The 14802-nt window shown below is 44.6% G+C and overlaps 1 protein-coding gene across 1 annotated transcript; it reads right to left on the bottom strand.

The window, feature by feature from the left end:
- gpr19 (G protein-coupled receptor 19) lies at positions 1 to 9815 on the bottom strand. The gene is made up of 3 exons (XM_072485342.1): positions 9122 to 9815; positions 7335 to 7491; positions 1 to 2038 (listed from the first exon to the last, which is right to left on the bottom strand). Exon 3 carries the CDS (start codon positions 2017 to 2019, stop codon positions 775 to 777), a length of 1245 nt encoding a protein of 414 aa, XP_072341443.1. The 5' UTR covers positions 2020 to 2038; positions 7335 to 7491; positions 9122 to 9815; the 3' UTR covers positions 1 to 774.
- Positions 9816 to 14802: the final 4987 nt, after the last annotated feature.

Below are 14802 nucleotides of genomic sequence, written 5' to 3'. Positions count from 1 at the left end.
GATCTTATGTCATTCACTTTATGACCAACACGATGAAAGTTTATTTGACCTAAAGATGCTATAATAATACATGTTCAAGTATCCAGCCCAATTTACGTGCAGTCCAAAGGTTATGAGTATGAACATTTTAGCTGCTAGACAATAATTCCATGAACGCAAAGTAAGTACCACTGCAGTCAAATGAAAAACTAAACTAAGATCTGCATAAAAATGCTTACTGACATTATGTATATATTCACCATTTCTCAGGGTTACCATTACTATATTGCTTCACTAGTCGTTGGTTAGTGTATTCTGATAGCATGTTCTTATACAAAATAAATAAAATTTGCATTGCAATTTACACCCAGCAACAGTTGAACAACATAAATGTTACTCAAATGTTTATTGATTACATTTTGGCAAACACCACCTGGTATGAGTAACATTCAGAATACCATGAAGTTCAATGACATGTCCACGATATTAAACTGCAGAGCAGTTTTTTTGGTTGAAGCACCCACTTTGCACTTGGTGCAGTAATTTAAAGAAATGTCATAACTTATTTTAAATAACTGATGCAATCACAGTGGAGTTTAGGATTGTGTGTAGTATATGGCCTCTTACAAACTAGTCATTATTTTTAAAACTATCTTTTAAAATTACAGTTTAATGCTATGATGGAAGAATTGAATTGGGATGATTTTCAGTAGGTTTAGTGGCCTCATCTTTTATGATTTCATGTATAAAACTCTTATTTCTAGTGGTGCAATGGAACCATCAAATGAGGATTAATTACACAAATGTATTTGGCGGGTTTGAATTTATAGGCCATGCAAGCTTTTTCTCTCTTGCTTCTCTGTCAAATGATTCATATATTGTATCTTTGGTAATGGTTTTGGTGGGTGCAGGGATCTCTGTGATCCCAACATAATTATTTTTTGCCATCCTGGAACTAGTAGTGATGGTGTATGCATTGCTACGGTAACATTTCATTGATGACATGCAGAAAGTCTCCTTCATTCCACGCCTGAAATTTGCATTAAAGATTGAATAGAGGCTGGGTTTAGATGCTGAGGAGCTGAAAGATACCAGTGCAACAGATAGAAAAAGTGCTGAACACGTTGTGTAATCGATCTGATCTGGTTGCCAGATCTGAACCACATAAAACGGAAACCAAGACAACAAAAACATGCCATTTAACATCAAAAACATCTTGATTGTTTTAACCTTGGTTCTGGGTACAATGTTCATTGTCCTCCTCACGGTCCTGCCATCCGTACCAATTCTCCAAATGTACTTGATGACCTTTTGGTAAAAGAGTATGATGAGGACAGACGGAACCAGAAATCCCACCAACAGATGAACAGTACCATAGACAACACCACTCCAAGACTGGGGCAGAAACAAATTACAGGTGCCACCTTCTGTGCCATACAAAAACAAAGTGGGGGACACAAACGCAGCATCAAAAATCCAGGAAGCGGCAATCATCTTTTTGGCTTTCTCCCTGGACACTTTGAAACTCAAAGGATACACTATAGTGTAAAATCTGTCCACGCAGATGGAGAGAAGGACATAGATCTGGACTCCAGGAGTGAGGTATTGAATGTACCTAACTAGTTTACACATGACATCTCCCAACATCCACCTCCCTGTGGTAAAATGCAGAAGGACAAAGGGAGTGCTGGCCACACTGATGAGCAGATCTGCACACGCCATGGACACCACAAAGTAGTTGGTGGTCGATTGTGTCCTCCTACTCCTGTGGATCACAAGGCAAACCAGCGAGTTCCCAAGCAATGCGACTAGCCACATCACACCAAAAATGACGCTGACAGCAACAATTTCCCCTGTCGTGACCTCCTGATATGTAGTGTTATGTATTTTTGTCCGAACCTGTCCATTGAGTTCAAACTGCTCTCCACTACCGACAGCTGGTGTGTTTAATATTTCACTGGAATTAGCTGAAGTTGTAGCCATTGGGATTATAATGGAGGGTGTCATATTTGGAATTTCTTCGGCTAACACCATATTCATGTTTTGTACAAGACAACTTCTGAAGACAAAATGCAGAACAGTTATGTTATATTAGAGCAATTAAAAAGAACAAAGAACAAAGAACAAAGAAATGTACAGCACAGGAACAGGCCCTTCGGCCCTCCAAGCCCGTGCCGACCATACTGCCCGACTAAACTACAATCTTCTACACTTCCTGGGTCCGTATCCTTCTATTCCCATCCTATTCATATATTTGTCAAGATGCCCCTTAAATGTCCCTATCGTCCCTGCCTCCACTACCTCCTCCGGTAGTGAGTTCCAGGCACCCACTACCCTCTGCGTAAAAAACTTGCCTCGTACATCTACTCTAAACTTTGCCCCTCTCACCTTAAACCTATGCCCCCTAGTAATTGACCCCTCTACCCTGGGGAAAAGCCTCTGACTATCCACTCTGTCTATGCCCCTCATAATTTTGTATACCTCTATCAGGTCGCCCCTCAACCTCCTTCGTTCCAGTGAGAACAAACCGAGTTTATTCAATCGCTCCTCATAGCTTATGCCCTCCATACCAGGCAACATTCTGGTAAATCTCTTCTGCACCCTCTCTAAAGCCTCCACATCCTTCTGGTAGTGTGGCGACCAGAATTGAACACTATACTCCAAGTGTGGCCTAACTAAGGTTCTATACAGCTGCAACATGACTTGCCAATTCTTATACTCAATGCTTTACATTTGACATCAAAATATCTTTAATAATGCATTTCTTAAAGCAACAGTTTGAATTGAACAAATACGCACACTTACATTAAAATCATAAAGAAGCAATTATTAATTTTTCACCAGATCATTGATGGCACAAAGGAACTTCAAGCAATAAACTGGGTTAGTGATGAACAGAATTTGTGAATGCTCAGTGTAAGTATCAAACATTCTCAAGCCACTAAAGCTTTCTGTATTCTGGAACATAAATGGGTTTAACAGGGTCCATCCTGCATTGACAATGTTTGTATTCTCGAGTGTCAGCCATGGCTTCTGCATCACCAGGTTCCAGTCCTATTCCAATGCTTGGGCACAAACATCAAGACTGAAATTACAGTAGCGTGCTTCACTATCAGAGGTGCAGTCTTTCAGAATTAACCTAAAACTGAGGCCCTATCTGCTTTGTGTAGATATAAAACATCCCATAGAGCTGGTTCAAAGATCAGGGGAGTGATTTAAAAGTATTTCATTGGCAGGAAATTGCTTTGTGACCTTGTGTGGTTGTGACAAGCATTATATATAAAAATAATTCTTTATTTTCTTCTTTATTTCAATTAGATTAGAACACTCGCTACAGCTTATTATTGGTAATTTAATGTTGAATAATTGGCCACTATTAGTGGGTAGTTTTATCCCCTTACTCTTGGCTGTTTTGACAATATGCCAATATATTAGGTCAATCTGAAAAGATGATGAAATTACAGGTACAGTACCAATCTGTCTCCTGTATCCCGCACGTGGATGAGGCATTGACAGACATAAATTACACTCACATCTCCCACACTGCTTCCTGCACAGAGGTCTCTCCATATATCTCCCGGTGCTTCCTTACCTGCATTCAGAGGGATGTTACGTTTTGATGTTACTAAATGTACTACGGACTATTAGCTAATTTCATAAATATGAAAAGTGAGATTTGTAGCGTTCCCAAATGGTCCATTGGCCTTGAGATCTTTTCTAAATGTGGCTTTGGGTTAGCTTGTAATTAGCCGGCCGCAGTTTGGAAGCTAATCCAATATGAGATTATTTTCTGGAGATGGTTTTATGGTCACTTTAAAGTGACTTTACATGTGAAATACATCATATGCTTTGCATTTATGCCAAACCTCAACATAAAATGTGCAATGCAATTGATCCACCAGACAGTGTAAGCATCAAAATATAACTATATTAAGGGGTGGGAAAATGGGTATCATTGCTCATTATACAGTTGCTACAGTTATATTACGCCATCAATTGACCGGTAGAAGGAGACCAAAGTTAAACTGCAGTCGGTGACTCATTCTCCACAGCATCAAAGTGGATGCAGGTTTATATATGTCAGCTGAAATCATTCTCCAGCGATTTTTCATTTTTAGAAGAAGACGTTAAAATATTAAATACATAAAATGCCGACAGACAAATGACATCCCAGTGGATTTAAACTCCACTCAGTATAGAATATAGTATAGGCAGCACGGTAGCACAAGTGGATAGCACTGTGGCTTCACAGCGCCAGGGTCCCAGGTTCGATTCCCCGCTGGGTCACTGTCTGTGCGGAGTCTGCACGTTCTCCCCGTGTCTGCGTGGGTTTCCTCCGGGTGCTCCGGTTTCCTCCCACAGTCCAAAGATGTGCAGGTTAGGTGGATTGGCCATGCTAAAAAAAATTGCCCGTAGTGTCCATAAGGGTTGGGAGGGGTTATTGGGTTGCGGGGATAGGGTGGAAGTGAGGGATTAATGTGGGTCGGTGCAGACTCGATGGGCCGAATGGCCTCCTTCTGCACTGTATGTTCTATGTAATCTATGTAATTCAAGCAGTCTCCTGGGGCACAGAGTGGGACCTGGTCTTGCATCAGCGTAACAGTGACAGTATAAATAGAGTCTTGTACAAAAGGTGGGCAGATACAAAATGCCTGGCTACGAATGTGGTTATGTTGCCATTCTTGTGTGACTCACAAATGTTTCTCATAGTAGAACTGACAACTTCAGAATCCGGACAATAACATTGGAACTCAAAAGTTTCAAGCATTTCTGTATCACATTTCCCTGTATTGCATTTGTTCTCATTCTCCAAGTTTCCATGATTTTTTTTGATTTTTTCCCCATTCCAGTGTGCAATCCACTCCACAATCCAAAACTGACACACCGCAATATTTGAGATCAATTCTGTGCCGTCAGACTTCACCATCAACCTCACCAATTCCACTCATCGGGATCACAAGGGGGAAATGATTAATCAAATGCTTCATATTAAACAATGTAACATGTCAGGGGTAATCATCGTCTACATTGGTCCAATAATTTTCCAAGTAATTATATTGACGCGGTCTTAGATGATTAAGCTGTTAATGGCACAAAATTTATACCAGCATTGTTGTGGATAAATTGGTGTTACATGAAATAACCAAATTGGTTGTAATGAATAAATCTGAAGATTCTCTGCAGATAATGACCCCAATAAACTGTAGCCTCAGAAGGCATGAATGTGAATGACCAATCCAATTGGACTCTGGTAAACGCTAGGACATTTTGTACTTAATTCCAAAGGTATTTGATTAAATTCTGCACCAAAAAGCCTACTAGTTAAGTACAAAGTCATGGGGGTTTGATGGAATGGATAATAAATTATCTGACAGGGAAAAGAATAAGGTGCTCTGACCAAGTAGGGGGAGGGGGGCTAACTAGGGGGTCACAGTTTGAGGATAAGGGGTAAACCTTTTAGGTCTGAGGTGGGGAGAAATTTCTTCACCCAGAGAGCGGTGAATCTGTGGAATTCACTACCACAGAAAGTAGTTGAGGCCAAGACATTGTGTAATTTCAAGAAGGAATTAGATATAGCTCTCAGGGCTAAAGGGATAAGGGATATGGGGGGAAGGTGGGATCAGGGTTCTGAACTTGATGATCAGCCATGATCATAATGAATGGCGGAGCAGGCTTGAAGGGCCGAATGGACTCCTCCTGCTTCTATTTTCTATGTATTATTGCAGAGGAAGCACTGAATGGTCATTCTAGGATTCGATGCAGAAACAACCATGGTGCCAATGACAACGCGAAGTGTTCATCTTACAAATACCAGCAAACAAGGTGGGTAGTGGAATCCGAAGAGGCAGATTCAAAAATACAGAATGGATTAAACAAAATACCAGCGCGGGTCCATGAACGGTAATTTCACCCTGGCGAGAATATAATGTATTGTTCACAGGAAGGAAACCGGAGCCACACAATTATGTCGAAATAGCTAAAGGATGCAATTGAAACAAACCTAGGAATCTTAGTGGACTCCAGGTCAACAAATACAAAGAAGCTGATTAACAAAGAATGTGTGAGAGTCACATCAGCAGGATCTCCGTCATGGTGAATGGGTAGAGTTCTATGGTCAGACCAAACCTTGACAACTCGGTCCACAACCAGTTGTGGTTGCCAAGAAACAAATTGGACAATAAATCTCAGGAGCTGGTGCGGAGCAGATCAAAGGCTCCAGTGAAAAGCAAAACAGTGAGAAATTTGAGCTCTTCAATCTGCAAAGGGCCAGGCAATCTTGTAGAACTGTCTGGCAGTAAATGGTACAGGAAGGGTGACCTATGATAGTACTGCACAGTGTGAGATCACAGGGTCAAACCGATAGCTCCGGTACTGATAGCGGTGAGTTCAATGAAAAACACTTGGAATGAAATTCGGACAGAAGACTGGAGGGGAAACCCCTGAAATGACATCCACCTGGAAGCGGCGGGCAGAGAGAGAGGCTCAGGTCATCTCGATGGACAAGTTCAGACAGGTCGAATGGGAATGACATTTATTCGGAGACACTTTGTGATAGGTCTGAGGAAATCGCCCCAATTTTCACCCAACATTGAAGTTACAAATCTGAGTATTGGGACAATGAGCCGCAGGTTAATGTTAAAGCAGTGGGGCAGTGGCTAGGCAGTTCATTTATGATTGCAATACTGTTAGTAATATTTAATGATGTGGAGATGCTGGCGTTGGACTGGGGTGAGCACAGTACGAAGTCTTACAACACCAGGTTAAAGTCCAACAGGTTTGTTTCGATGTCACTAGCTTTCGGAGCGCTGCTCCTTCCTCAGGTGAATGAAGAGGTCTGATCCAGAAACACATATATAGACAAATTCAAAGATGCCAAACAATGCTAGGAATGCGAGCATTAGCAGGTGATTAAATCTTTACTCCATCTTCATTAAAGATTAAAGATTTAATCACCTGCTAATGCTCGCATTCCTAGCATTGTTTGGCATCTTTGAATTTGTCTATATATGTGTTTCTGGAACAGACCTCTTCACTCACCTGAGGAAGGAGCAGCGCTCCGAAAGCTAGTGACATCGAAACAAACCTGTTGGACTTTAACCTGGTGTTGTAAGACTTCGTACAGTAATATTTAAGGAAACATTGCATTATTGAAAAGAGTATACATCGGAAGAGAAGTATTGTATGGTGGTAATTCTAAATCCCGGTATAACGGCTCAGAATAAATCATTGGCAAGCAGATCTAAAAATATATGTAGAGAAAAACAGTTTGCGTTTCAGGGCACAACTCCACAAGAGCCCAGTGCAAAGGTAAAACTCCAGGATACAAATACATTCCGTTTCATTAATTCTCTCACCTGGTAACCTGACAAGATCTCCAATTTTCCAATTTAATTTTCGACGATTTAAAGTTCCAGTTTTAATTTGGGGTAGTGTGTTTTGCATCTGACGGCACCGGGTCATTGCAAACTCATCAGGCAAGTTCTCCGCTTTTTCCCTTTGTCGATTGGGCCTCTGGAAACAATTGGTATCGGTCAGGAATATCACATTAACAAATAAACCCGAACTCGGTCTCTCCTGCCAAAGCTGAACCACCCCGAGTTCACATTATACTCTTAAAATCCTGCTTTTGACACAGAAGAAGAAAGGAACCTGGCTATTAGAATCCAGGACTTGCCGAGGGAAAGACTGTTTCTTCCGCTGTTTGGAATTACAACTCGGACATCACATTCTCCTCCTGGCTAAAAACCCCGATCGATTGAGATTTTGGCAAAAGAATTGGTGGATCAAACCTCACCATGTGACTAACCCCTGATCAAACCTAACTGTCTAAACCCTGATCTGCACCACCATTTGAAGTCATTCTAATAAGAAGGTCTCAATGTTTCTTCCGAACCGACTGCGGTTTTCCAGGTGACCATGAAGACGCGTCCTGTCTGTAGCCTTTTTGTGAATTCGGTGCGAGGTGAAAGACCCTCATTCCCACCACAATTTCAAAAGGACCAAATGCAAAATCCCTCGTTAACTTTACTGTGAAACTGGCTTCACTCAGACTTCCCGTCCCAGGGTGGTGTCAATGTGCCAGGATCCAGCTCTTTATAAAGCCCCACCCCCTCTCCCTGCGTACCTGCGCTGGGCACTGAGGCTAACTCTCCCCCCTCCCCCGTGCTTACCTGCGCTGGGCACTGAGGCCAACTCCCCCCCCCCCTCCCCCATCCCGCCCTTCCCCACCCCGCTTCTCCTGCTTACCTGCTCTGGGCACTGAGGCTAACTCTCCCCCCCCCCCTGCTTACCTGCGCTGGGCACTGAGGCTAACGCTCCCCATCTCTATCCCGCACCCCCCTCCCCCTGCTTACCTGCTCTGGGCACTGAGGCCAACTCTCCCCAGCCCCACCACTCCCCCTGCTTACCTGCTCTGGGCACTGAGGCTCACTCTCCCCCCCCCCCCCCCTGCTTACCTGCTCTGGGCACTGAGGCTAACTCTCCCCCCCCTGCTTACCTGCTCTGGGCACTGAGGCTAACTCTCCCCCCCCTCCCCCTGCTTACCTGCTCTGGGCACTGAGGCTAACGCTCCCCAGCTCTAACCCGCACCCCCTCCCCCTGCTTACCTGCTCTGGGCACTGAGGCTAACTCCCCCCCCCTGCTTACCTGCTCTGGGCACTGAGGCTAACGCAACCCAGCTCTATCCCGCACCCCCCCCCCCCACCTCCCCCTGCTTACCTGCTCTGGGCACTGAGGCCAATTCTCCCCAGCCCCACCCCTTCCCCTGCTTACCTGCTCTGGGCACTGAGGCTAACTCTCCCCAGCCCCACCGCTCACCCTGTTTACCTGCTCTCGGCACTGAGGTTAACTCTCCCCCCCCTGCTTACCTGCGCTGGGCACTGAGGCTAACGCTCCCCAGCTCTATCCCGCACCCCCCCCCCCTGCTTACCTGCTCTGGTCACTGAGGCTAACTCTCTCCCCCCCCCCCCCCCCCTGCTTACCTGCTCTGGTCACTGAGGCTAACTCTCTCCCCCCCCCCCCCCTGCTTACCTGCTCTGGGCACTGAGGCTAACTCTCCCCCCCCCCACCCCTGCTTACCTGCTCAGGACACTGAGGCTAAATCTCCCCAGCCCCAACCGCCCCCCTCCCTCCCCCCGCTTACCTGCTCTGGGTCTCCCCTCCCGGACTCAGGCTGCTATCCGCACCATCCCGGATGGATTTTCCCTGGACTGGAACAAAATGTCGGGGTGTCCTGGCCACGGTTCTGATGTCTTTGCCTCTGGCGCAGAGACGGTCACGTGGAGGGGTTGTCATGTGATCTTCTCCAAAATCCTTCAAAAAATCATTTTCTAGATGTTAGAAAAATGTGTTTTATTAAAAACACCCAGACAGGATTGTCTCCCACACAAACCTGCATGTCAGAGATACTGAAATGTCAGTGTGCTGACCATGGAACATTCTCATCACTGAGAGTCGGTGAATTCAGTACCGCGGAGAGCTCCCCCAGCCTGGCTCCAGCCTCCTCCACCTCCCCAATAAAACATCTCTTGAGGGCAAAAAGCTTTCACAAAGCCAATGCAACCGGGAGCAGGTCAGCTTTGTGGTTGTGTGCGCGGAGAATGTGTTCCTGGGGAGCAGTGACAGAGCTCACAGCAAAGCCGGACACTGCGGATGCTGCAATCCTGAAATCTGTCCAGAAGTCACTGGGATGTTCCCGGGCGGACTCACAAGGGAAAGTTTCAATCCAGACCTGTCTCCTCGCTCATATTGGCGATGAGATACCCCGGGGTTTAGGGTTAGAGCAATGGTTAACCCTCAGCCAATAGGAATGCTGTTTGGAGGAGCTGATGTCCCAGCAAGTTGCCCAAATAGACACGAACATTAAATAGTTCTGTCTGATCAAAAATCATCAGTGAAATTCGATCTTTATTCGAACTCTACAATGTTGTAAATCATCGAACGGGCAACTGGTCCCATTGCCCTGTCAGCAATGAAGCTCCGAGTCCAGTATCTTGCTGAAACTTGCAAACAGGACATTGAGGTGGTTTGACACTCCGGCCAGATCAAAGTGCACATTGGGGGTTGTCACCAGCTTCCCCACTACTTCCAGTTTTATTAACATTCGGGGATTTTAAGTCTTTCCCGCATTAAGAACATTTGTGAAGCTGCGGACGTGTGACGTTTATAAAATACACTAACTGTGAATTAAATCGAGTGTTCCTTCACTCCGACTGAGCCGCAATGACGTGTTTGTTGCCATGGTACCAGCCCAATGCTGATGGTCACCATGGTAATTATTGGGAATGATGGGGATAGGAAGAGAATCTGCCCACCTTCAGCATCCTTCAGCAGCATTCCCTGTTCCTAATACTAATCCATTCATCATTTTAGTTATAATCCCCCCCAGCACCACCGCCATTCTCAATCAGCTCCTACATCAGTGTGTGTGTGTGTGGTTGTGAACATTGACATTTGAATATCTCAATTCAGAGGAGACCACTCGGCCCCTCGAACCTGTCCCGCCAGTCAGTAGGATCATGAGTGATCTGATTGTAACCTCCCGCCTATCCCCCATAATCTTTCACCCGCTTTGTCGGTCAAGAATCTATCCACCTTGGCCTGAAAAATGTCCCAAGGTTCTGCTTCCTCAGCCTTCTGAGGAAGAGTTCCAGAGACTGGCGACTCAGAGAGGAAACACTCTCCCCCTCTCTGTTTTAAATGGGCAGGCAGCCCCTTATTTTTAAAACAGTCACCCCCTAGGTCTAGACTCTCCCACAAGAGGGAATATCCTCTCCACATGCACCCTGTCAATATCCCTGACTATTTATTGCAGGTAGTACAAGGGCCACAGCTGTAATTTATTTTGTAGCTTCCTAACCTGATCTCAGTGCCTCTGATTTTACCTCGGTTCCTGGATCACAGAAGTCACAAATGTTTTGTTTTCTTTATTTTATAAATTTAGAGTACCCAATTAATTTTTTCCAATTAAGGGACAATTTAGTGTGGCCAAACCACCTACCCTGCACATCTTTGGGTTGTGGGGGCGATACCCACGCAAACACGGGGAGAATGTGCAAACTCCACACGGACAGTGACCCAGCGCCAGGATCGAACCTGGGACCTCGGCGCCGTGAGGCAGCAGTGCTAACCACTGCACCACCGTGCTGCCCGAAGTCACATATGTTGGGATAAAACTGAAATAAAGCGTTGTCTGCCCTGACTCGTTTGTCAACTTTTAAAACGGATCGTGCAAATGTTTTGCATCTGTTTTTAGTGGATGTAAGACAGCAAAATACCATCAGCAGTTTCTACAAATAGTTTTTTGTTCATTGTAAACATTTTGCTTTGTTTATCGCATCTGGGTTTCAGCTCCTATCTTAAGTTGACTGGGAAATAGAATCCATGCTCAGGGTTCAACAGCAAGGGTCTGTGGAACCTCCAGACAAACACAACCAAAAATTCAGATGTTGCCACACGGGAAAGGGGGTTTCGAGGACGAAAAATGAATTTTGCCCTCAGCGAATTGGACTTTTCAATCAGAAAGGAGAGGGTTTAACACCAATCTTAAAGGAAAACTACTTGACTTGAGTGGCAGCAGAAGCGGCAGCCCAGGGAGACCAAGTGCAGATCCTTAGTGAACGCCAGAGGTACGTTAGAGGAGAGGGAAGGGAAGCCATTGCACATGCACTTAAGTGAATAGACCCAACATAACGTAAAACAATTCAAGGCTTTGTCTCATTAATAAGGTCATTAATCTCCAGCTGGGTTTCTATCACGGGCACCATGTTGATTCAGTCAACCACAAGCAACTCCCAGATGCAAAGAGTCTTGTTTACAAGTGAACGGACATTCTGGAGGGAGATGCAGAGAGGGATGGTGAGAGCTGGTCCACTAGTAGAAGTCAGCACTGGGACGGGAGATATAAAGGATATGGGCAGGATTAGTCTGTAGCATGCACAGTGGATAGGAAGATGAGCAAGAGAGTAGGATGGGGCAGTCAGAGCTGCTGTTTGTAAGGAGGGAGTGCAGATATCTCCATGAGATATGTTAGAAAGGCATGGCGGCAAACTAGAATCATAATATTATAGAATCCCTACAGTGCAGAAGTAGGCGATTCGGACCATCGAGTCTGTACCTACCCTTCGAAAAAGCACCCTATCTAAGCCCACTCCCCCACCCTATCCCCATTAACCCCACCTAATCTTTGGGCACTAAGGGCAATTTAGCATGACTAATCTGCTTAACCTGCCCATCTTTGGACTGTGGGAGGAAACCGGAGCACCCAGAGGAAACCCACACACACACGGGGAGAACGTGCAAACTCCACACACACAGTCACCCAAGGCCGGAATCGAACCTGGGACCCTGACGCTGTGAGGCAGCAATGCTAACCACTGTGCCGCCGTGCTGCCCTTGGTTTATCTAAGGGGGAGCTGAACCTGGGATGGCACCAGGAATGTAGGATGGTCAGGAGTATTGAAAGGTTGGTACAGGAATTTGGGAAAACAGAGTATGGGAAAGTGGAGAAATGAAAGGAGCCACCAAGGCAGAAGAAAGGAGCCTAGGAAAGGTAAATGAAAAAGTAAAAAGAAATGGAAATAGAAATGCTGGACTCAAATCCAGAATGGAAGCCAAATCGTTGTCACATTTGGAAACATGAAAGATAATCTGTGAGGAGTACTCAATGAGGCTGCAAAGGGATATAGCTAGATTAGGTAAGTGGCAGGAAGGCAGCAGGGGTAGTATAATGTGAGGTTATCCACTTTGTTAAAATAAGACAAAAAACAGAATTGTTTATAAATACAGGTGAGAATATTGTTAAGAACCCCACTGATGTTAAATGCGAGGGTATCCCAAAACCCAGAAGGGTAACTTGGAACACCGGTTCTTAGTGGTGCATATTTTCAATTTGGTATTCTGTGAGAAAAGATACACAAAGCAGGGAGGAATAGTCCAGTCATTGTGTGATCAATTAATAAAGAATATTTATTAACTTAAAAGAAAAACACACCACAAGAAGGACAATAATACTACAACAGTATCCTTAACTACACTGATGGCCATACTCACAATATTACATGAAGTTCCCCCTTTGTTCCCATCTACCTATGTTTCCTGAAATCGGAGACACTTCTTTGTTCCCAAATAACATCCAATATTATGTAACTCTATAAGTTAAATCTAGCAAATAATTGCCATGCACAGGTTATTTGTCCACATTTGGAAAAACTGTCTTCAGTTTCAGCGAAGGGGTGATCTTCTCGGTTTGGGTTTTGGATTTTAACCAGCTGCCCTGTTAGCAATAACTTGTTTTCAGGGGAGACTGTCTTCTGCAGATGGGTGTGGCTGTGATGGTAGCTGCCTCTACTGCGTCCTTTTCTCCATTTATCGTGCTATGGGTATATAATCTTTCCCTTTGATGTTACCCACCCCGTGGATCCAACCTTTTAATATATAAGTGCCAATTCCCTTATCCCTCCACTTTGAAGTTACCTTTTCTGTACCCCATTGTTTTCCCCTAGCCACATAGATAAACATTTGCTTTTCTCACTGGCATGCTCATTCACATATCAAATAGACAGAAGGGGTGACAATAAGGTCAGAGCAGCTGTAAAGTAATCTGTGAAGGTTGGATCCCATCAGGACTATTCCCGACCTCAATACAGCCTTGGCCCAAACATGAACAAAATAGTCGAATTCTGGAAGTGAGATGAGAGTGGCTGCACTTGATAAGATAACTTTGGACTTCGGCAACAAGGAGTCCCAGCAAAATTGAAGTCAATGAGTATCAGGGGGAAAACCTCTCCACTGGTTGGAGTCATTCCTAGCACAACGGAAGATGTTGTGATGGTGAGAGGTCCATAATAAGCTACTTTATCAATGACCTTCCCTCCATCATAAGGTAAGAAGTGGAGATGTTCACTAACGATTGAAGTGTTCATTATCATTCGCAGCTCCTCAGATACTGAAGCATTCTGTGTTGTGTCTGCATGCAGCACGGATTAGATAACATTCAGTCTTGGATTGTTAAGTGGCAAGTAACATTTGCACCCATCAAATGCAGGGCAATGACCGCCTCCAGCAAGAGAATTTTTATCAGGGGCAACAAAAGGAGCCCACACCGAGATGTAGAGAAAACTAAACTTATTTAGTTTAACACATTAACTATTATGTACAACTCCAGATGTTTTCCCTGGCTGGAGAGACTAGAACTTGGGATCACAAACTCAAAATATGGGATAGTTTGTTTAGGATTGAGATGAGGAGAAATGTCTTCATTCAAAGAGTTGTGGATATTTGGAATTTTCTCTCCCAGAGAGCTGTAAATGCTCAATCCTTGAATATATTCAAGATAGAAATTGGATACTTGGGAATTAAGGGATGTCAAAATAGTGTGGGAAGGCGAAGCTGGCTTAGAACATCTGCCAAGACCTTATTGACTGAGAAAACAGGCATGGAGCATTCAAAGACCTACCCCTTCTCCTATTTCTTATGTACTTAAGTCCGGAGTAGATGCAATACTCTCCTCTTGCCTGGATGAGTGCAATATCCACAATACTCAAGAAATGTTACACCCACCAAACACTAAACACTAAATCACTGGCTTTGAAAGCAGACCAAGGCAGGCCAGCAGCACGGTTCAATTCCGTAACAGCCTCCCCGAACAGGCGCCGGAATGTGGCGACTAGGGGCTTTTCACAGTAACTTCATTGAAGCCTATTTGTGACAATAAGAGATTTTCATTTTTAGGGGCTGTTTAGCACAGGGCTAAATCGCTGGCTTTGAAAGCAGACCAAGGCAGGCCAGCAGCACGGTTCGATTCCCGTAACAGCCTCCCCGAAC

The sequence above is a fragment of the Scyliorhinus torazame genome, chromosome 19 (genome assembly GCF_047496885.1).
Source record: "Scyliorhinus torazame isolate Kashiwa2021f chromosome 19, sScyTor2.1, whole genome shotgun sequence".
Lineage (NCBI taxonomy): Eukaryota > Metazoa > Chordata > Chondrichthyes > Carcharhiniformes > Scyliorhinidae > Scyliorhinus > Scyliorhinus torazame.
The sequence above is the reverse complement of the archived record's forward strand: the minus strand, read 5'-3'. Positions and strand labels throughout refer to the sequence as shown.

Excerpts from the sequence above, each read along its gene's own strand:
- gpr19 (XM_072485342.1), bottom strand. The coding sequence starts at position 2,019 with ATGAATATGGTGTTAGCCGAAGAAATTCCAAATATGACACCCTCCATT.